General features: G+C 43.0%; 5 protein-coding genes across 5 annotated transcripts; 4 read left to right on the top strand and 1 right to left on the bottom strand.

Moving 5' to 3' along the window:
• Positions 1-2,352: 2,352 nt before the first annotated feature.
• Positions 2,353-5,558, top strand: LOC4339021 (ras-related protein RABE1c). Its single transcript, XM_015785253.3, has 9 exons — positions 2,353-2,514; positions 2,615-2,771; positions 4,064-4,136; positions 4,239-4,339; positions 4,424-4,489; positions 4,572-4,669; positions 4,803-4,865; positions 4,975-5,067; positions 5,151-5,558. Exons 2-9 carry the CDS (start codon positions 2,699-2,701, stop codon positions 5,232-5,234), a joined length of 651 nt encoding a protein of 216 aa, XP_015640739.1. The 5' UTR covers positions 2,353-2,514; positions 2,615-2,698; the 3' UTR covers positions 5,235-5,558.
• A 169-nt stretch (positions 5,559-5,727) lies between these two features.
• Positions 5,728-6,434, bottom strand: LOC107277826 (zinc finger protein ZAT12). Its single transcript, XM_026025286.2, has one exon. The coding sequence runs from the start codon at positions 6,420-6,422 to the stop codon at positions 5,826-5,828; it is 597 nt and encodes a 198-aa protein (XP_025881071.2). The 5' UTR covers positions 6,423-6,434; the 3' UTR covers positions 5,728-5,825.
• Positions 6,435-10,482: 4,048 nt separating this feature from the next.
• On the top strand, positions 10,483-13,237 carry LOC4339020 (coatomer subunit zeta-1-like). Its single transcript, NM_001402570.1, has 6 exons — positions 10,483-10,662; positions 10,947-11,106; positions 11,915-12,062; positions 12,173-12,250; positions 12,660-12,744; positions 12,824-13,237. The coding sequence occupies exons 1-6, from the start codon at positions 10,660-10,662 to the stop codon at positions 12,881-12,883; spliced, it is 534 nt and encodes a 177-aa protein (NP_001389499.1). The 5' UTR covers positions 10,483-10,659; the 3' UTR covers positions 12,884-13,237.
• Positions 13,238-15,672: 2,435 nt separating this feature from the next.
• LOC107278211 (zinc finger protein ZAT7) lies at positions 15,673-16,743 on the top strand. Its single transcript, XM_015783392.3, has one exon. It carries the CDS (start codon positions 15,840-15,842, stop codon positions 16,362-16,364), a length of 525 nt encoding a protein of 174 aa, XP_015638878.1. The 5' UTR covers positions 15,673-15,839; the 3' UTR covers positions 16,365-16,743.
• Positions 16,744-18,769: 2,026 nt separating this feature from the next.
• On the top strand, positions 18,770-21,708 carry LOC4339019 (uncharacterized). The gene is made up of 9 exons (XM_015782432.3): positions 18,770-18,869; positions 18,973-19,058; positions 19,182-19,229; positions 19,316-19,404; positions 19,700-19,753; positions 20,337-20,404; positions 21,049-21,098; positions 21,203-21,300; positions 21,435-21,708. The coding sequence occupies exons 1-9, from the start codon at positions 18,811-18,813 to the stop codon at positions 21,540-21,542; spliced, it is 660 nt and encodes a 219-aa protein (XP_015637918.1). The 5' UTR covers positions 18,770-18,810; the 3' UTR covers positions 21,543-21,708.
• The last annotated feature ends 100 nt before the right edge of the window (positions 21,709-21,808 follow it).

Raw genomic sequence — 21,808 nt, 5'->3', positions numbered from 1 at the left:
ATTTACTACTGTTTTGAATCGTTATTGCAAAACTGTCACTAGAAAATTGCAAAAATGCCACTGAAACTGTTATTCGAGTGGTATCTTTGCAAAATTGAAAAAAAACAGTGGCAAATTTGCAAATGTTCCTTTCTTTAAAAAGAATTTGTTGACAAATGTATAGGTAATCCCCTAGTCTTGGCTGCTAGTATAATTTTGTTTGATTTAAGTGTAGTTTGACCAGCACGGTTGGTGTGATTATTTTAGGATGCACTTCTATCACTAAGGTGAAATTAGAATGAAAATTACCCTGTATCTTATACATATATATTAGTACACACTTAATATTCTAGTTATACGGATTAATGAAGAACATGCTTTGGAGAAAATATTTTGGATCTTGTGTCCTACTATGCACTAGGGAGGATGAACGTGGCCTCAATTTGTCCATTTCTGGGCACCGACGATAGATCTGCTCTTCTTGATTTTCCATTGAAATCCGAATTGCCACTTCTCAACATCAACTAAACTGGAACCCAATTGATCACCTCACCACATAATGATCAAGTTAACGGCGATCATACACTAATATCGATTTCTGAACATTGCCTTAAGAGCAGGTACAATAGCAGGCTATAAACCAGCTATAAACATATTTTAAAGAAATAAAGGAAGAGAGAGAAGAGCAGCGGGCTACAGATCTATAGCCAGCTGCAGCACGGACTCCAAGACGTAATGTGTGTATGACAGGTGGGATCAGATATTAATAGTATAGTAAGCAACTATTGTATGAATTGGCTATTACATCGGCTATAGATTATTTGGAGCTAGTAATGGCCTATACTATTAAACTTGCTCTAAGGCAAAGCATGCCTGTGGCAGCAGCAAGCACCACATGCAATTGGTGTTCCTTGTTGCCAATCCCCTGGACTGAAAGCAACTCTTTGCGTGCTGTAACTGCATGAAAAAAAGCAGCTGCCGAGTGGAGAGTTTTGTAGCACGGAAGCCGTGTAGGCACACAAAGGGCATTGTGGAGTTGGAAGCAAGCAAACGGTTGGTTCGCACATGAACGAATGGTTGGGTGATTGTTCCAACTGTCCAAGCAGTACAAATCGGTATCGTTACACGTCAAATGTGCCGTGCAAGTGCCGTTTTATATGAATTTTTTTTATAATTCGTATTTTCGTTGTTGTGATATGATAAGACATGATTAATATTTTATGCGTGACTTATCTTTTAATTTTTTTCATAATTTTTTTAAATAAGACGGATGGTCAAATGTTGGACACGGCAACCAGGGTTTGTCTTTTTTTTTTGGACAGAGGGAGTACTCCCTCCTGCCAAAAAAAACTTATCTTCTAGAGTTTAAATTGTGTCACACTAAGAACTAACGTCTACCATCCTACCTACCCTCAGCATGTAAAACGAAAGTTTTATCCCTTCGATACTCTTTACCTACCTATCACTCTTACTACTTTTTTCAATGATTAAGGATATTTTAGTTATTCTCCATCTCCATTAATTCCACCTTGGTATAATAGGAATGCATTTTTTTTGAACGGAGGGAGTACATCTATACTACTTTAAATGATACCCCCTCCATCCCATAATATAACAACTCCACCACCGATATTCCCTTATCAACCAATCACAACACTCAACCATTTATTTTTCCAACCTACTTCCTTCGTCTCATAAAAATCAACTAAGAATTGGATGTAACACATTCGTACCATGAATCTGGACACATTGTATTAGAATGTATCACATTCAGTTTTAGATTCTTTTTTTTATAGAGAGAGTATCTCAACTTTTCAACCAATCAAGCCTCTTCTTATTTAATTCTACATACTTTCTTAATAACCTAATGAATGAAGCATTTAACTATTTGTCATTTTTAGATTTGACGTTTAGCCGTTTACCACTCATATATCAATGATACGTGGATTCTCATATATTTATTACATGTCTATAATACGTGTATCCAGTGATAAATTATTAAACACCATACGCATAGATGGCAAAATAGTTAATTATCTCCCACTGAACTTGTGTTTGAGCTGTGTGACCTCTTCTGTTGTCTCCCCCTCGACCCAATCAATCAATCTGACGGAAACCACGCATTTTGCAACTTGGAATGGAACCCCCACGCGCGTACCCATCTTCCATTGACAGACAATTGGGCCCCACTCCGCAGCTGGCCCACCAACCAGTGCCCGCAAAAGCCTCACCGGTCGGTGGCCGCGCGCGTCGGGAAAAACCGAAAAAAGAAAGCGATCAGCGCAAGCGAGTGACCTGACCCTGACCGACCGAACCGGACCCCATAAAAAAACCGAACAAATTACAAAACCCAGCTCTGATCTTGCACGCGCTGATCAGTCGCTCGCTCGCTCATGCGGCCGGCGACGAATCAACCAGCAAACTAAAAAAGCGAAGGGAAAAAAGGAGAGAAAAAAAAAACCAACTCCCTCCTCCCCGTTCTCCAGATCCGCACCGCCACCGCCGCCGCCGCGCGATCCTCCGCCGCGCCTACCGGTGCGGTCTCCGATCCGGCCGCCACCCGCGCGGGATCCGCCGCCGCCGTCGTGCTGCCATTCTCACGGTGTCTGTTTTTTTTTTTTTCCGTTCGCTGCAGGTCGGGGATTGGTGGAGGAGGCGCGCCGGGTGGGCTGTGGAGTAGGGGGAGGAGGAGGAGGAGGGTGTGAAGCGGAGCGACGAGATGGCTGCGCCGCCGGCGAGGGCTCGGGCGGACTACGACTACCTCATCAAGCTCCTCCTCATCGGGGACAGCGGTTGGTGACACCACCTCGAGCTTAGATCTTGCCTTCCCATTTCCATTCCACGGCGAGTGATGTCGTGTGGGTTTTCCCGCGCCTCGGTGTTGGTTGGATCGCAGGTGGATTGGGCCACGCGAGCAACTAGGATCCTGCAAAGGATTTGCCTTTGGTGTGCGCTTGTGTGCATGATCTGTCTTTCATGTGAATTTGGTTTCTGTTCAACCTACAATATACATAATGCCTACTTGCCTAGTACATACAGGCAGGAACTACCACTACTGTGCTTTATGTAAAAAAAAAAGAAAAAGAAGAAGAAGAAGCAAAGTTAGGAGTTATGAAAATGGCGAGGAGAAAAAAAAATGAATTTCGTGGTTCAGTAAGTTTTTCCTTGGATGGAAGAACCTTGGAAATGGTCAACTGGAATTGCAGGCTTTTCTGATTAAGCTGATACTAAGGTTATTTCGACAGTGTGCAAGGCCATCTGAGAAACGTTGCACATAAGCATGAAGCAATGCTTTCTTTTTTGGCACTCAATCATGCAATAGGAGATAGAGTTAAAGAGAGTATGTTATGTGCTATTCTTTCCTCTATAATTTTCATTCGTTAGTGCATGCCATGGAATTTGTGCTACATGTTGTTGAGAGTGGAACTAGATAGTTCCTTGCTCGTGAGGGTGTATGCTCCAAATGTGTAGCTGTTGGAAGAAAGTTGGAGTGAGGGGTGAAACTAATGGGTCAAACATTACAGCTATATGAAATAGCGTAATTGTTTAAAAGTTCATAGCAGAAATTTATATTTTTATACCAATAGCTCAAATCAACCAGGGGCATTTTGTGCTCTCGCTTTGAGCCACTACCCGTAGAGCTTCCACTATATTCCTTGTCGAGACTTATTCATTGATAGGATCAAATAAGTGATTGTTTTCATGACAATTGCCAGATTATTCATGATTGTCTGTAACATAAAGCTCGTGCTCTAATAGGTCTTGATCTTGGATTCTTTTGCTCAGTGATGACTACTTGTTTTTAATTATGACTATCTATGATTTAGTCTTTTACAAATTGTTTTTGGTTCTTTCTAGTATCCAATGTAAGTCTATTAGTTCAAATTTTCTAGGCATAACCTTTGGTAGCATGCTATTTCTCTAGCAGTTGTACTGTTTTAAAGTCCATAATATTTACAAATTCACTTTTGTTAGTGTATTCTGTTGAACTAATTATTTAGTAGCTAATGGCAGTTCCTCAGGCAAGTTTTGTGCTGGCCAATTTTCTTATAAGAATTCTTTTTTCTCATTTTTCCATTTCTAGGTGTTGGCAAGAGTTGCCTTCTCCTGCGGTTTTCTGATGGTTCCTTCACTACAAGCTTTATTACCACAATTGGGTATGTTCTCTGATGTTGGGAAGACCGCTCTATGGCTCCTGCCCGCAAGCTTTTCAATTTATTATCTTCTCCACGCTGATTGCAGTATTTGTGTTTGTGCAGTATTGACTTCAAAATTAGAACAATAGAGCTGGACGGGAAGCGTATTAAGCTACAAATTTGGGACACAGCTGGCCAAGAACGTTTCCGGACAATTACCACTGGTATAATTATTGTTCCATTCAGCATACTAACCCTGTGAAGTTAAATGAGAACCTTTTGATCAAGTAAATCTCATTTTACCTCAGCGTACTACCGTGGAGCCATGGGTATCCTGCTTGTTTATGATGTCACCGACGAGTCATCTTTCAACAGTACTGTCTCCTTACATATATACCTTCCTTAATTATTCCATTTTGAACTATTTTGTCACTGCTGTTTTATTTGACAATACAGACATTCGGAACTGGATTCGGAATATTGAGCAACATGCCTCTGATAATGTCAACAAAATTTTGGTTGGCAACAAGGCTGATATGGATGAGAGTAAAAGGGTACATCACAGTTTTTATCCTTGGTGTTCATTCATACCGTATCCCCACTTTGAAGTTGTGGTCAAATGCTCAGTTTTCCCTGAGGATTACTAGTTAGAAGCTTATTTGTTTCCTGTTCTTGTTATTTCTCCAGGCTGTCCCTACTGCGAAAGGCCAAGCACTGGCTGATGAGTATGGCATCAAATTTTTCGAAACTGTATGTTGCTGCCTGAATTGTTTGTTCTTTTCACTGTCATTTTTTTTGAAAAGAAAGTGGCCTTTGCAGTGACAATTGTTTTGATTTTACACTGCACTGTGTATTCCAGAGTGCGAAGACAAACCTCAACGTGGAGCAAGTTTTTTTCTCCATTGCACGTGACATTAAGCAGAGGCTTGCTGAGACCGACTCCAAGCCTGAGGTACAGATAACTGTACATACTGAATTATGTCTCAAACATCATCTTGCTCTTTGTTCTAAGAAACATATGCTCCTGCACTGTAGGACAAGACAATCAAGATTAACAACAAGACGGATCAGGGTGCCGACAAACCAGCAGCTTCTGGATCTGCATGCTGCGGCTCCTGAGGAGACGTTCGCCTTCTCGGCCTCCATCGTTTATTATTTGACATTGTTTGTTCCCTGTCTTGCTGTTATAGGAAGAATGTCAAGAAGACACACTATGATACGGATCTGGTTGTACCTATCTTTGCTTCCATTCTTTGAAGCAACTACTCATGCTTTTGACGTAGCTGTTGCAATTGCCTGGGGGGCTACTACTGTACGCTGGATTTCAATCCGTTGAACTGCAAGCTACAGTGTGTAACGTAGTCCATGCTGTATTGCTATTGGGTTTTCAGTTAATCAATGGATGCATGGAATAGAGTGATGCTGTTCCTGCATTTTGGCTCCTCTTCTTCAGTAACTTATAGAGGTTTATTATATATCTTTTGAACCTTTTTAATTTTAAAAGTAAACCACCTCAAAACTTCAAATTTAAACTCTTGGTTCAGCTTTAGAAATAAGTTTCGGGATAGTCTATTTGTAAAATTTTAAGATTGAAAGGTTCAAAAAATATATAGAAAAATCTTTATATGATTCTATAGCGTGCAACAAAACATATAAAGGCTAGATAAATACAACGAAAACGTATAGAAATCAGTACAATAATGGGTCAGCTCAAAGGGGACGGTCCAGTAGTATCGTTCTTTGCACAGAGTTCACGGCGACGCCGAGCTGGGCGTGCCGGCACTTGTCGCAGTTCTCCGACGGCGTCAGGTTCAGGTCCAAGCAAATCCCGCCGGTGCACTCGTCTCCAACGACAACGTCGTCGGTCTTCACACGCGGCGCCGCGACGTCGCCGGCGGCGGCGCGGTGCCGCCGCATGTGCCCGCCGAGCGCCTGCCCGACGGCGAACTCCAGCCCGCAGACGGGGCACCCGTGCGCGGCGCCGGCGCCCCTCGTCCTGCGGCCGCCGCCTCCCGCGCGCGCCTCGTCCGTCGACAACGACGACGCCGCGCCGACGAGGCGGAGCGCGGCGCCGGCGCCGGCGCCGACGTCGTCGTCGCCTGCTGGCCGCGGCGCGCGCTCGGCGCCGTGGCGCGGGCGCTTGTGGCTGGCGCGGTGGCCGCCCAGCGCCTGGAACGTCGGGAACCGCCTCCCGCACGTCCTGCACTCGAACACGCGGGCCGCGCGCGCGTGCCCGACGTCGCCGTGCTGCCGCCGCCGCCGGGAGAGGAGCATGAGGACGCGGGCCGTGTCGATGCCGCCGTCCATCTCTCCAAACTGCCGCTTGCTCATTGCCAACCACTCAAGAGTCGCTCGTAGAATAATCAGTGGTGCACTCTACGTGACCACGTCCAGCTCTTTTCTGTCGCAGAAGGCATGCGTTGTGCACGAGTATTTATAGCCCAACACGAGTGTGTGTGTTTTTTTTGGAACAGAATACCTGTGTTTCCTAGTAATAATCCTAGGTAGACCAAAGCTGCTACAGAGTACTGACTGACTGGTTCACTGGGCTCGAGTAGTACTCGTAATTAGGAGGTTTTCTAGATGTCGGTGTACATTTCTACGCTGTGGTTTGAAGGGATTGATTAACCAGCAGGCAGATGGCCAAAAGGTCCGAGGCCCGACGGCCCGACCCATGGTACGGCATTTTGGTCCGGCCTAAGCACGGCACGGCCCGACGGAGGTCGGGCCCATGCTGGCCCGGCCCGACCATCGGGCCGTGCTTGGGCCCCTCCACCGGCATGTTAGGCCGGCCCGGCACGATGGGCCGGCAGCTAGGCCGATACAAAAAAAAATATGGGAGTAAAAATAGACATATTATGTGCCATGGATGAAAGAATAGGGATCTAAAATAGACTTTTTTTATCTATACATAAGTCAGCCGAAGAGGAGGGATAGAAAATAGACTTATTTTAGCTATACATATGTCAGCCCAAAGAAGAGGGATGGAATATAGACTTACTTTAGCTATACATATGATATAGCCCAAAGAGGAGGGAAAAAAATAGACTTATTTAAAAAAAGGCCCGATGGGCCACCCATACCTTCGAGCCGGAACGGCACGGCCCGACAGCTGGTGGGCCGTGCCTGGGCGGGAGGTGCAGCCCATGGGCCGGCATGGCCCGGCACGAAGTGCCTATCGGGCCGTGCCGGCCCGATGGCTGCTAGCCCGTGCCCAGCTGTTCCTGGGCCGGGCCGTGCCGGGCGGGCCCTTTGGCCTTCCAGCAGCTCAGCAAATAGGGAGCTAATGTGATCCGGCCGCTGACGTGCGGGCCCCGTCGGATCGCCAAGTTTGTGCTCCTTCCTGCTGCCAGCCGCCCGGCCGGCAATGTTACACTAGGGACCTATACATTATTACGAAAAATCGGAGGGCTTTTTCGCATAATTTCCACCCTACTGTAGCAAAATCCGACGTGGACGCAGCGAGCGAGCGCCCATCCCGCCGTCCTTTATATTCTCCGATTACATGGTCGGGTCGTTAGCTCGAGTGGCGTCCGGCTGTTTCAGTTTTTTTTTTCACACTAGGGTTGGTGGCATATCGAGTGGAGTAGCTCATCAGCTTGACTTCAGGTAGAGTAGCAAATAGATTCAACATGCTGCTTGGCTGTTCTAAAAAAAATGTTGAATGGCTTGGTCAACGTTATGTGTACTACTAGCCTACTTGGGTTGGGTTGGTAATAAGGGTGTGCATAGTTCACGTCAAAATTAGAAGTTTGGTTAAAATTGAAATGATGTGACAGAAAAGTTGGAAGTTTGTGTTTAGGAAAGTTTTGATGGGATAGAAAAATTGGAAGTTTGAAACTAATCTCAGCCTAACTTGGTATATATACTAAATTAATAGGGATGGTTTAACTCTCCCTTTCTTTCTGATCACTGACAATATGGTGTTGACTAATGTTGAAGACACGACTAAACGAGTGACAAACAAATCCTAGAACGCCTAACTTTGTGGTAGCTGTTCCCTCTGGCTAGATCTCCCGAAGAAAAACGGGACGGAAACATGAAAATCAGCAGCTTCCAAAAGCATTGACACATTGACACCTGGAACCGTCTGGACTCTGGCCAAAGTTTTCAGTCATGTCTTGGCCGGGTCCTATAACAGCCGGACCGCCACCCACCTTGGTCCTATCACTATTGTGTTTCATGTTTCAACGGGATGTCTCGTACTCTGATGTCTTCATGTCGCCGAGAAATTGGTTTTAGAGCAAGGATAATAATACAGCAAGCTGTTTACTTATAGCCTATCATATAGTGGTTAAATATAGTGGTTAATTCTTCACTATAAATATATGGTTCATATGTCTGTCTCACAGATTTTTTTGGTTCCTGTTCCTAAGCCGGCTGTAAACTTATAGCCCGCTTCTCATCTCTATCCTCTTTTCTCCCATCCACCTAAGCATTCAGCCTTCTTATAGCCTACTATTATACTTGCTCTGGCTAAATGCCGAGATGGAGGAGAGAAGAGAGGAGAGAGATAAGAAAAGGGCTATAAACTTACAGCCGGCTTAGACACAATAACCAAGAAACTCTGTGAGAGAGACAAGTGTGCCCTATATTAATTGTAAAGAGCTATCTATTATATGGGTAGGCTGAGAGAAGACTGCAAGGAACCTTATAGCCAACAGGTTAGCTGTATTATTAACCTTGCTCTTAGCTACTTCTCCTTTTTCATTAGCACGTTTTTCAAACTATTAAACGCATCAAAACTTTATATATTGAATATTCTGTAAAAAAAATTAAATAGATTTTTTAAATTTTTTAATAATTAATACTCAATTAATTATACACTATCCGATATTTCTCGTTTTGCGTGCAGCTAATCAACTAAGAGCAAGTTTAATAGTATAGCCCACTACCAACTCCAAATCATCTATAGCCAATGTAATAGCCAATTCATATAATAGTTACTTACTATATACTCCCTCCATACTCGTAAAGGAAGTCGTTTAGGACAGCGACATGGTCTTCAAAACACAACTTTGACTTCTTGTTTTTTAAAAGTGATATATGTATACTTTTATGAAAATATTTTTCAAGACAAATCTATTCATATAATTTTTACATTTTCAATGCAACAACTTAAGAGTTATTTATGTTTTTTATTCCCAAGGTTCGACTTAAACATTGTCCTAAATGACTTCCTTTATGAGTACGGAGGGAGTAACTAATACCTGGTCCCACATGTCATATACTCATTACGTCTTAAAATCCGTACTACAGCTAGCTACAGATCTATAGCTCGTTGCTATTCTCTCTCTTCTTTTATCTCTTTAAAATATGTTGCTGCTCTAAAACCATAATCAAAAGGACGCACCCAAGCTGCATTCCAAGGTATAATTGGACTTGACTAGTCCATAACATGAAAACGAGACGAGCTGTTATTAGTACATGATTAATCAAGTTTTTACTATTATAAATTTGAAGGTTTTATATACAAGTTTTTTCTTTTTTTTTACCGATACGCATTGTTAACAGTTTGATAACTAGCTTCACGTTAAATCATGTGGTTTTGTGAGTTCGATCTGAAACTGAGCAAGTAAAGTAGCAGCAGCCGCCGCAGCCGACCGGTGATCTTTCGATTCATGGCTTCAAAAGGTTAGTACTTCACCAGTCGTCGAGTTTGGTGGTGAATTCCCGTGGGAGTGAATGAAGTGGTGATCCATCGCCCTGCGACACACCGAGGCCGCGTGTTAAACACTCAAAGCTAAGGGTCAATAGCTGCTCGACGTTTTCTAACCAGGCGATTGTGCCAGCCCAGCAGTACTACCAGCTTCAGTTTGAAGCAAAAAGTTTGTTTAGTTGGCCATACAGTCATAAAGAGAGTTTTAGAACTTAGAAGTCATATATACTCATATTCGTGGACGATGTAGCACATGATTAATTAAGTATTAACTATTTTTTTAAAAATAAATCAATATAATTTTTAAAACAACTTTCGTATAGATATTTTTTTTAAAAAATATACCATTTAACATTTTGAAAAAGGTTCGCACGAAAAATTAGCGAGTGAGTTGGGAAACTGGGTGTGTTTAGTAATTGGTAGAGCTCAAATTTCTAAATTTAACTTCAAGAGTTGAGTCTGGAATGGAGTTGTGGAGCTGTCTAAACCCATCTCTACTTCTCTACTTTATTTCGTGAGAGAGCTTCACCCAGCTCCGCTTCTATTTTTTTTTATAAAGTTAAAACTGTTTGACTGAGGTTTAGACTAGAGCTGTACTAAACATGCCCGAAGTGTCGAACTCAACCTCGTCTCTCAGTCTCCGTCACTCTCATACGGGATAAGAAGAATGGGCTTGAAATCGTGATAATCCGGCCCAATTCCCACCTCGGCGGATCCGTGAAGCCCAACAACGAATGAAGACTAGTAGCTGTGCTCTTCGTCCACCTCGACTCGTCGGCTCGCCTCGGCTTCCTTCGTTGGTCCGCACCTTCTCCCCTCACCCGCCGCCGGGGATCCGCTCCGCCGTCTCGCCTCCCGCCCCGTGGATCCACCTTGCCGCTCCAGATGGTACGCGTCCCTGCCCCCCCCGGCTCTCCTCCTCCTCCTCTCCCGATTCCATCGCGCGTGCCGCTACATGTGTTGGTGTTTCCGGTTTCTTGATTCGCCCCGATCCGTCGCGTTCGTCCCCGGTTTCGAGTCCGCCGGCGCCGTCGTACGGGGCGTGTGTGTGCTCTCTGTTTGGGTTTGGGAGGCTGGGCTCCCCGTTTCTTGGTTTTCACGGCAGGTGCAAATCGGGATCTCGTTTGTTGTTAGTTAGTTGATGGCGTTGCTTTGATGGTTTGCTCGTACAGGAATCCTGCCCTTCGGTGAAGAACATCCTTCTGCTGGATTCCGAGGGGAAGCGCGTCGCCGTCAAGTACTACACGGATGATTGGCCTACTCTCTCGGCGAAGCTGGCCTTCGAGAAGTCGGTGTTCGTCAAGACCCAGAAAGCCACTGCCGGAGCAGAAGGTAATGCGCATCTGCCCCCCCTTTCGGCTTGTGATAGTGAGTGACAACTTAGAAGATGACTTGTATCTGATGATTAGTACTATCTCCTAGTATCCCAATGTATGCATAGTACTGCTTGTCTCAAACCGTAATTTTTTTGAAGCATTTGTATAATCTAGTTGCATCTTTTCCATATGCATTTAGACAACTCTTTATGATGTCCAAGAACGCAAGTTATCTGCATACCGTGCCTAATTGCCTATGTTTACACTTGTCTGTTTATTTTTATTACATAAATGAAACGTGTTGATGTGAATAAGGGGCTGTGTATTCTAGGTATCTTGATATCAAGCATAATTTCTGATCAGTCTTTCAAAGGTGCTAACCATGCACCTCTTTTTTTTGTTTTTCTATAGGACTTCTTAGAAGAGTTTGTGAATCTTAAAAGAGAAGTTGCTAAAATATGCGGTCAGACAAATACATTCCATCACGTAAAACGCAATTTGATTTGATTTCATGTTAGGTTAATGTGATTTGCCCCAACCTAATATTAGTTAATTTGCTTTTAGAGTTCATAGACTTTTTCTAAAAGAGGTGTACTGAAGCACACCCAAACATAATACGATTTTTTCAGCTTTCGCTTAGTTAAAGTTGTACTATGTTACACGATATCAACCAATTATTATGAGCTTGGAGAGATGTATTTGCATTAGTTTTCCTTATAACAAGTAGTATTGACAGCGTCTTATTTGTGACTTGTGAGTGAAAAATTACATACCGTATGTCTAGTTCAAGTAATTCACTTTATGTATATGTTTCCCCCTTTCAGCTGAGATTGTAATGTTTGATGGCCACATTGTGGTGTATAAGTTCATCCAAGACCTCCATTTTTTTGTTACTGGAGGAGAGGAGGAGAATGAGCTTATTTTAGCATCGGTCCTTCAAGGATTCACTGATGCAGTTGACATTATTCTCAGGTTATACTCAACCTATTTAATGTATCTTTGTTTTTCTACCTTTTATTTTGTTTTACATTTATGTCCCTACCTGATTGCATGTATTCTGTTTCCCGTGTCATCGGTTTCAGAAATAACGTCGACAAAAGAACAGCACTCGAAAATCTGGATCTCATCCTATTGTGCCTCGATGAAATTGTTGATGGAGGGTAAATCCTAGTCTCACTGGATGTCAAATGTTCTTATTCCTTTCGTTTGTATGTTTGGCTTTCATGGCACGCTTTATAATCGGTTGTCTGCTCTAGTAATGAACATGTATATTTTTGATTGGAGGACAAATGAATTCTCTTAGCACATTTACTTTGTTAAGAATCAAAATTCTGTACCTTGAACAATCCTAGTTTGAGGTGGCAAAATTTGATAAATTAGACAATAAATGGGAATGATATTGAGGTGGCAAACTTTTGATTAGGCCATGAACATATATGCCTGTCAATCTGATAGTCTATTAATATTTTAATATTTCAAAGTGTTTCAAAAAGTTTTTGCCAGTCTCCTGATGTGTGGTACTGCAAACTGTAATAAGCTCAATAGTACTTGATCTGAATGATTATACAGGATTGTCCTGGAAACAGAAGGAAGTGTGATAGCTGAAAAGGTGTCAGCACATGGAATAGAAGGTGCTACTTCACTCGCTGAGCAGGTAAGTTTTAGCCATGATCTTACTAAAGGAAGCTGTTCGGTTTAACCAAACATAACGAGTTATTGCTCTCTGAATGCAGACTATAGTTCAAGCCCTAACAACAGCAAGAGAGCACTTGACCAAATCTCTTCTTATGTGATGTGCTCTGCTTTTGGAGCTGAAGATGGAGTAGCATCCCGTTGTTACATCTCTAGGACTGATACGTTCATTGCAATAGAAACGACGGAACAGAATATCTGAATCCATTTGCGTGTAGAGTGGCACGTTCCCTTCATTGACACTATCTGGTTCAGTTTTGCGAGTATTTAAAAAACTGCACAAACAAGATTGTGAACGGTGATTGTTTCAATTTTGATTGTTCTTTGTTTTGTAGATTTATATATATGTTGTTGTGCAGTGGATCAATATATTGCTTATGGAGATGAATGTCTTTCTTTAACTCGCTTTTGGTATATTGAATTAACAAAACACAAAATGTGATTCCTGAATTTTATTTTTATGTGCTGATCTCACATGCCTTCTCAATATAGTACATGCAAATGCCAATTAATTCATGTCGTTTATTTTTTTTCCAAATCATAACCATGTAAACCGCGTATCAAGGAAGATTGACGAGGATGCAACACCAAAAACCATCCACCCTTTCTGAGTTGAAGGATTTATTAATGCAATATGGGTTCTGCTTGATGGAGGAACAGCAATAATGTACCTCAGTTGGGAAAGAGTGAAAGACGGTGCACTGGAGTGCTGGGAAATTTGTTAATGAAATTTTAGTTCCACTAAAAAAGAGTGTAATTGGCTAAGAAGGATTATGACTTGGCTTCAAGCTTTTAATAAATTGGCCATATATACTGCCTATAGTCAGAACCTTGACCACAGAAGGCATCCAAGAAAATCCCATCTGAAATCTGGCTGCGGCTATACGTAAAGACGCGCCACTTCAAAGTTCAAATCATGCAGCTGTAGCAAAGGTTTCCCCCACCAGGCCACCATTTTGGTAGGGGTTACAGACTCAAAACCATGCAGCGGTAGATAGGGTTTCCTCACCATTTTGGTAGGGTGGTTAGCCGTGAGGTTTAAAAAAACTGAGATGTTTGCTGTACGAGATCATTGCGGTAATTGTGAGGTAGCCTTGGTAGGAGTTACTGACATGATGGTATCGTGGTTACTTAACAAAACCTATATGGTTATCGAGAAAAGCCGTGAGGTTTTAAAAAATAGAGATGGTTACTGTACGAGATTATTGCAGTAACCGTGAGGTAACCATGGTGTTGCCAACTTACAATGCGTCTCTCAAATAATGCGATTTGTATTAACTATTTTTATCTCAAATAATGCGATTTGTATTATCTATTTTTATCACGTCATACGAATGGTTTTGTTAGGAAATGATATGATGTTACTTTCTTCACACAAAAGACACATTTATATCGATCAATTTATGTTTCACAAAAAAAGTAGTTTATGAATAATACTCATATATAAAGTCCCCTTGTATAAAGTTGTTGTTACACTATGCGTAAAGGTAACGCCACTGAAAATATTCCAAATATGAATAGAAGATAAACATACGTGGTAAAGTAAGTAGATTGGTGTATGCGTCCCGGCAATGCCACCGACAATTTTCCTTTTTTGAGAGAGAGAGAATTCTTTATTTGCCATTTAAAATTACGCAAAATTGGTTATATAGCATCGAAAGTTCACGTTTTTGGTTTTATAGCACTGAAAGTTACCGGTTCACTTTAATAGCACCCAATGTTCACCATGTAATTCCCATTTTTAACACTTCCGTCAATTCTCGATCGTTTTCCGTCCGTCTTGATCCAGCCACACACACGATATGACGTTTCTACCCCTCACAAGTACAAGTATAATGCATGTCAATGAGGGGTATAAATGTCATATCATGTGTGTGACTGGATCAATAACGATCAAGACGGACGGAAAAATTGACGGAAGTGCTAAAAATAGGAAGATGGTGAACTTTGGATGCTATTAAAGTGAACCGGTAACTTTCGGTGCTATAAAACCAAAAACGTGAACTTTCGATACTATATAATCAATTTTGCCTTAAAATTATCCGGTTTCTTTATTTGCCATTCAAAATTGACTCTTTGCTTTATTGCTATTGGACAAAATTTTGCTACACCTAATATGCCACTACCGTTAGCCCCTGCACGTGAACTCGCCGTTAGTTCCTCGGATCATGTCAAGGTTTTCTCAGAAATGTCGATCCTACTCTCATGGCCTTGTCATTCTTCCTCTCTTTAAGTTGTCCTGGCAAGCGCCAACTATCATTCTTGCGCGACTACTATCCTCTTAGCTAGAAAGGTAAGTGCATGCCTAGACCTATAGGCTACAACATCAGATCTATGTCCTTGTTCCGATAGTTATTTTCGGATAATTTGAGACTTAGTGGAAAGAGATAAACAAGGATATTTTGGTCTTTTTACTGTTCATCTAACGGACCGTTGATGCAAGATTGACGGTAATGGCATATAAGGATAGCAAAGTTTCGCCTAATGTCACGTAAGAGAAAAGTCCATTCTCAATGGCATATAAGGAAACTGGAGAACTAATAAATTTCGTCTTGTAAGAATGTATATTAGACGCGCACACGTGTACATGATATCATGGGACAACGTGTGCGTCCAATCGTACTCTTGGTAAAAAGGGACACACATGTTGGTGGTCTCGTAGCTGCTGCAGCCCGACGCTTCCATGCCCGATCGACGTCAGGATGTTCATCTCGTGGGCTCGCGGCCGATGTGAAACCGCGGCGCCGGCCAGTGCCCCCAGCCAGGCGGCCATCAACGCATGCCGCACGCACGCACGCACGCACGCACGCACGCACGCACGCCACATCACGCAGCCTCGGCGTGGACGGCTCTGACATGAGCCGGGACGTCGCCGCCTTCGCGTACTTATTAATCTCCCCTCCCCGGGGGGGAACACCGACTCACCAAGTTCGCGTCCTGCTCCCGCGTCGCGCGCGTGCACACACACACCCACAGCTAGCGCAAACTAAGGCTAGGCTCGCCGCGAGAGGAAGGTAAGTAAGTACGTACATTTGCGCGAGGTGGACGAGCTTGACGATGGCGAGTGGGCAACGAGCGGTCGGCGAGGGGAGCGGTGGCCTCCGCCCGACGACGCACGTCGCGGGCGGCGGCGGGAGCGCGCGCGGGGAGTATTTCAGGTGCAAGACGTGCAGCAAGACGTTCACGTCGTTCCAGGCGCTCGGCGGGCACCGGACGGGGCACACGCGGATGGCGGCGCGGCAGCGGCAGGAGCACGGCGCCGCGGGGGCCGCCGTCGTGGGGGCTACCAACAACCAGCGGCGGGTGGTTTCCGCCCACCAGTGGCACCTGTGCGCCGTGTGCGGGGTCGAGTTCCGCATGGGGCAGGCGCTCGGCGGGCACATGCGGCGGCACAGAGGCGAGGCGGCAGCGGCGACGCCGCCGCCGGCGGCTGCGGCTGCGAGCGCCGGCGCCGTGTCCAGCATGGAGCCGCCGGAGATGATCGACTTGAACAGCCCGCCGGCGGTCGAGGAGGCCGGTGAAGGTGATCAGGAGGTTGAGCGTGCGGAACAGGAGCCCCATCTGCTTAATCTGCTCGTGTAGGGTGGTGTTCTCTGTTTGGTGATTGTGTGCGCGCGGTTGCGTTTCCAATGCCATTCTAGTGGGACCAAGGAAGTTATAAAATAAAGTGGGACCAAGGATCTCGATCCGTCTTAAAAAAAACTTAATCTAGTAATTGGATAGGACATAATCTGGATATCCAGATTCGTTGTATTAGATTATGTCCTATCCAAGTACTAGGTTGAGTTTTTTTTGGACGGAGGGAGTATGTAGTATAATATGTTTGTGCATTTTCCGTGTAAAAAAAAAGATGCACTAGCAATTTGTACATTGGTTGAAACTGCATCATTGTGCTTATGGTGTTCTTATTTTCTATATCTAATTTCAGTTTCTTATATATAGATTCTAATATTTTTAAGTATATGCTGATTGTACTTTATCTTCTGCATTTCGAAATAACATACTCATCCTGTATACCATAGACACATCACTTATACACATGTTGAGCAGTGATGATATTGTGTGTTTAAGTCTCAATAGTGTACAAGTTACTATGATTCCGTCAAGAAGTGGTTCCTACCATAACTTAACGCACTAGATTGTGTATATCATATTGTTGATGTTTTGCATTCGGCAGAAATGTGTGAGGAACGCGACATTCGGGACATTCGGCAATAAGGGTTTACGACTATAATCACTCGTCTAAACCATATAAAGCACATGATTTTACCTAGATTCACACCTACTAAAGAAGAAAGTTAACATGTCGAACGACGAGAAGCTGATCATAAGCAATGTTTATCCGGCATGGTCCACATTGGAGTGTGCCCAGAGATGAGGCCGGGCACTCCCAGACTTGCTCAGTAGTAGTCCTGTGTGGTTTAGGTCACTGGGCTACCATTTGTGGGTCCCTAGTCCAAGCTTTAGGACGGGATGAGGTGTGTCACCTGCACCTCATTCTGTATTAAGTGTAGGGTAGGGATGTGCGTTCGGTCTAAATCGAGAGTTCAATCTAGTTTTTTGGGTCTAAAAAAGTTCGGCCTTTCAAAATAGATTACCAAACTCATCCTCACAAATCTTGAGGAAAGTGGGAAGTTAGGCTGATGGGCTGCAGTTTGAAGATGGGCTACAAAGCCAGTAGCACAATCCCTGGTTTTTTACATAGTTCAGGTCTTCGGGCATTTCGGGTACCCGAGGAGGATGGCCGAACTACCCAAAAAAAGATCGGTCTTTCCACTTGCCCGATGTAACTACAAACCAATAACCAACACTTCAGGTTCTTCAGGTCCGGTTTTGGTTTTTTGGTCTCGGTTTTTTTGCCTATCCCTAATTAAGTGTACACATTCCAGTCGATGTGCGCTCATTTAATACTGTCGAATTTGTGTGTATCCATTCATAACATGACAATGTCATGGCTCTTCTGACCCTACTTTGATAGGAAGAAGCAGACGCCTCATTTACAACGACCCGACGAGAAGATTGGTGAGAGATATTATGTGGTGACTCCACTTTGCCGTCATGCAACAAAAAGTAGATTTGATAGTATAGGAGTAACAATGATGCGTGTACAATGTGATACAAGGAGGGCACTACCTCTATCAAGGGGTTACTAATGTTCCAGATTTTATAAGACATAGTATTCGAGTACTCAAAAGGATCAGTGCAAACTCTATTCATCTGGTCACCATAATCTAGCAAGGTTGAGTTATTATTCTCTAGGAGGACCGAACCTGTGTAAAATCCTATGCTTCCTGTGGTTTAGGAAGCGATCACAACCATTAATCCCCACTACCGAACACTATGTCCCTCACAAATCTACCAACTACGAACATTGACACATTATATGCTTATTTTAAGAGTGGGTCAATTTCAAATCTTGTGATTAAAAGGATTTATGTATAAATGATGTCAGACATAGATTATTTTGAGAACTTAAGTAAAACCCACTACATACTAGCCAGTGTCATTGTTCGATACCGATGACTTACTCCTATCTATCCACCATTTTACCGTGCACCAACAAGATTGTTTTATTACTCAATAGTGTCATTGATCTATAAGAGTTTTTTTTATGATAGGTTGTAAGTTACTCAACTTTAATATATATACATTGACAAATCACTATTTTATACTCCCTCCGTCCCTAAATATTTGGCGCCGTTGACTTTTTAAAACATGTTGGACCGTTTGTCTTATTAAGAAATTTAAGTAATTATTAGTTCTTTTCCTATCATTTGATTCATTATTAAATATACTTTTATGTATACATATAGTTTTACATATTTTACAAAAGTTTTTGAATAGAATAAATAGTTAAACATGCTTTAAAAAATTAACGGAGTCAAATATTCAGGGATAGAGGAAGTGTATTAGAAGATACATATGCTTCAACAAAAGAAAAAGAAAAGCCCAAACGGCAAATAACCGCAGCCACAGAAAATCCCATTGCCAGTAGCCACGGCAAGCACACTGCAGCAGTGCAGCCGCCATGGCTCGCCCGTCGCAGCTCTACCTCCTCTCCTACAACTCCGTCCAGGCCCTCGGATGGTACTCCACCCGCAGCCGAGAAGTTCGCTGCGTTCGTGCGTCCAATCCCTCGTTTCGCTCTGATTTTTTCTTTTTTTTTTCTTTTTGGCTTCCTCCTCTGCAGGTTCGTCGCCTTGCTCCGCCTGCTGCCCTGCCTCGCCCCTCCCTCCTCCGTCCACTCGTCATACGCCGTCGCCGGCGACCTCGTATGTGCGTGTATCCCTCCTCCGTGCCCTTCCTCGTATGTCTTTGATTTGGTCTCGTCTCGACGAGCGGAGGGAGTGATGTTTTTCTTTTCCCCCTTCTTGGGGATTCGTTTCTTGTTGTTTCAAGGCTTGCTGCAGACGTGGGCGATTCTTGAAACGATCCATGCCGCCATCGGTGGGTTGATTGAGCCGCTGAATTCCTCGCGCGCCGCTCTCTTTGATGTGAAATTTGACGAGGAGATTCGTTGCTGTTTGATTCAGGATTGGTGCACACGTCGCCGCTTCTTGCCTTCTTGCAGTGGGGAGGGAGGACTCACTTCGTTCTCGCTGTGGTTCGGCAAATCCCCGAGGTGGGGAGGACTGCAAATTTCTGCTTCGTTTGGAACGGATGAATTTTGCGGGATTCTTGGAGGAATTGAACAAATTCATGTGAAAATCCCGTAGAATTTGTGTTTTTTATTTTGTCATGTGTAAATGGAAGAGCCAACCGCAAAAACGAATTTGCACTTCGACCTAGTGAAGAAGGAAATTTCTTCCTTATTATAAAATTTCCAATGATACATTTTCTGTTATTACCTTTTTACAGTAGTGCCTCTCAAGGTTTCAACTTAGGTTTACTAATTTAGTCTCCTGTGCCAAATGCAGGTTCAGAGTAGCCCTTCCGTGTTCATAACGTTCATGGCTTGGAGCATATCTGAGGTGTGGCACAAAATGATACTACATCATTTTCTCCTCTTTTTGTGGTTTGCCTTGTTCTCATAAAAACAATACTGATGCTTTTTGAGTACATTAAAAAATGATTTTCTATGATGCAATCTCATGATATAACGAGAAATTTCTGGTGGAACCTTCTCAGGATGCACATATTTTGTTTCTATTTTACTGCACAATGATCTATGCCAATGGAGCTAATATTATTTCACCTGTTTCATTCATATTAAAATGTCAATTACGTGTTGAAAGGGATGATCTGACAACTACGTTTAGCTGTTAAGAGGATAAGTTGAGCTGGTACTACTGCCTAAGGAAATGCTAGCATGAATAGAACTGTCTGTGCATGTACCAACTGAAATCCACGACAGACAAATATGTTTCCAAGTTCTATGACACGAAAATACCCTTTTACTAACCTCCGTGCATGTGAACGAAAAGCATTATTTAGGCATCTACATTTTGGTTTAACTCAATGGTACTCAGTACTTACCTTATTTTGAAATAATTCGCAAGACAATGCTATTTTTGTTCAGTCTTTTATCTGAAGTCTAATTTCTTCATGGTGCAGGTCATCAGATACTCACATTATGCTCTGACAACCTTAAAAGTTTGTCCACCATGGCTAACATATCTCAGGTTTGATTTGCAAATGAACTCCAGTTCCCACATCCAAGGATGCATCCACAGTATTTTCTTAGTAGCTTCTCTTAGGCTCGGTGCCCAGTACACCTCTTGTTTTCCACTATTTTCTGGTTGTTTTCTATTGTTTTTGGTAGAAAGTTACACAATTCTCCATTCTTCAAAAATATTTTTGGTCACAGGTCATTTTTATTTTCCGTTTAAAGACACCTTGCACTGAAACCAGCATAGGAAGCAGAAAGATGGACACAGTATCATGGTTGTTTTACCTTCTGTCTTCTAAAAGAAGTTGTAAAATTGCAAACTTGTTGTTCAAATTACAATAACCGTATTGAGTAAGCTACAGAAAGATCACTGAGCTGGAACTATTAACTGGGATATTAAAATGAATCACCATGCATGTCATTTTTATATCCAGGTTCATCTAATATTGTTCCTACTCCAAAATCGCCAGTACATCGCTGCTATGTTGATTTTGTTTCTTTACATGATATAATAATGGATCACAATGTTTAACTGCAGTACTACTGTTGCTTACCAGTCCCTAGTTTTACCGCGCTGCTTATGGTCTTTTTTCCAGGTGACTGCTGTTCTCCTGATCAGAGACTAATTAACCCTTTCTACTTATTTGCACCATGTAGGTACACTGCCTTTATACCGCTGTATCCAATTGGAGTAGGCCCAGGAGAAAGTAAGCCAATTCCAAAATTCTCACCCACCAAACTTCCCCTCTCTTTACACCTACTAATCTTGCAGTCTTTTGCTGTAAATATACTTTTCTTGCCATCTCCGCAGTGTGGACTATGTACCAAGCTCTCCCATTTGTGAAGGAGAGGAAACTCTACTCTGGCTTCTTTGGGAAGTTCTCCATGAGCTACCATTCCTTCCTAGTGGTAGGTCAAGCCATAGCCTGTGAATGTCTGATGAAACTGAAACATTTTTTTCAGATAATGTGATGAAACTGAAGCATGCAACACTGCTGATGGAAATGCAATTCGATCGCTAGCTGACCTTCCTCATGCTGCAGGCTGTGCTGGCAGTCTACCCGTTTCTGTGGATGAAGCTGTACCTGCATGTGTTCAAGCAGCGCAGGTCGAAGCTGGGGAAATCGGGAGGCGCCAAGAAACGAGCCTGAAGAAACCAGCTCCGTCTCGATGCTCATACATAGTAGTACATGATCCCTTTTTGAAATTTCTCTTTGTTTATTTATTTACGAGAAAGCATGTACTCATGATTCTGATTATAATGGCTAAAACATTAAGCGCGATATGATAATGGTAAAGCTGCTTGGTTTTTTTATAGAGAGAAATGCAAGCTACTTGCTTGATTGCTGATTCGGAGCCAAATTTTTCCCTACTAACATTTTGATAGTGTCATAGTGCTATTACCAAATTTGGTAAT

Source organism: Oryza sativa, chromosome 5 (genome assembly GCF_034140825.1).
Source record: "Oryza sativa Japonica Group chromosome 5, ASM3414082v1".
NCBI lineage: Eukaryota > Viridiplantae > Streptophyta > Magnoliopsida > Poales > Poaceae > Oryza > Oryza sativa.
Note: the sequence above shows the minus strand (reverse complement) of the source record. Positions and strands in the feature narration are given on the sequence as shown.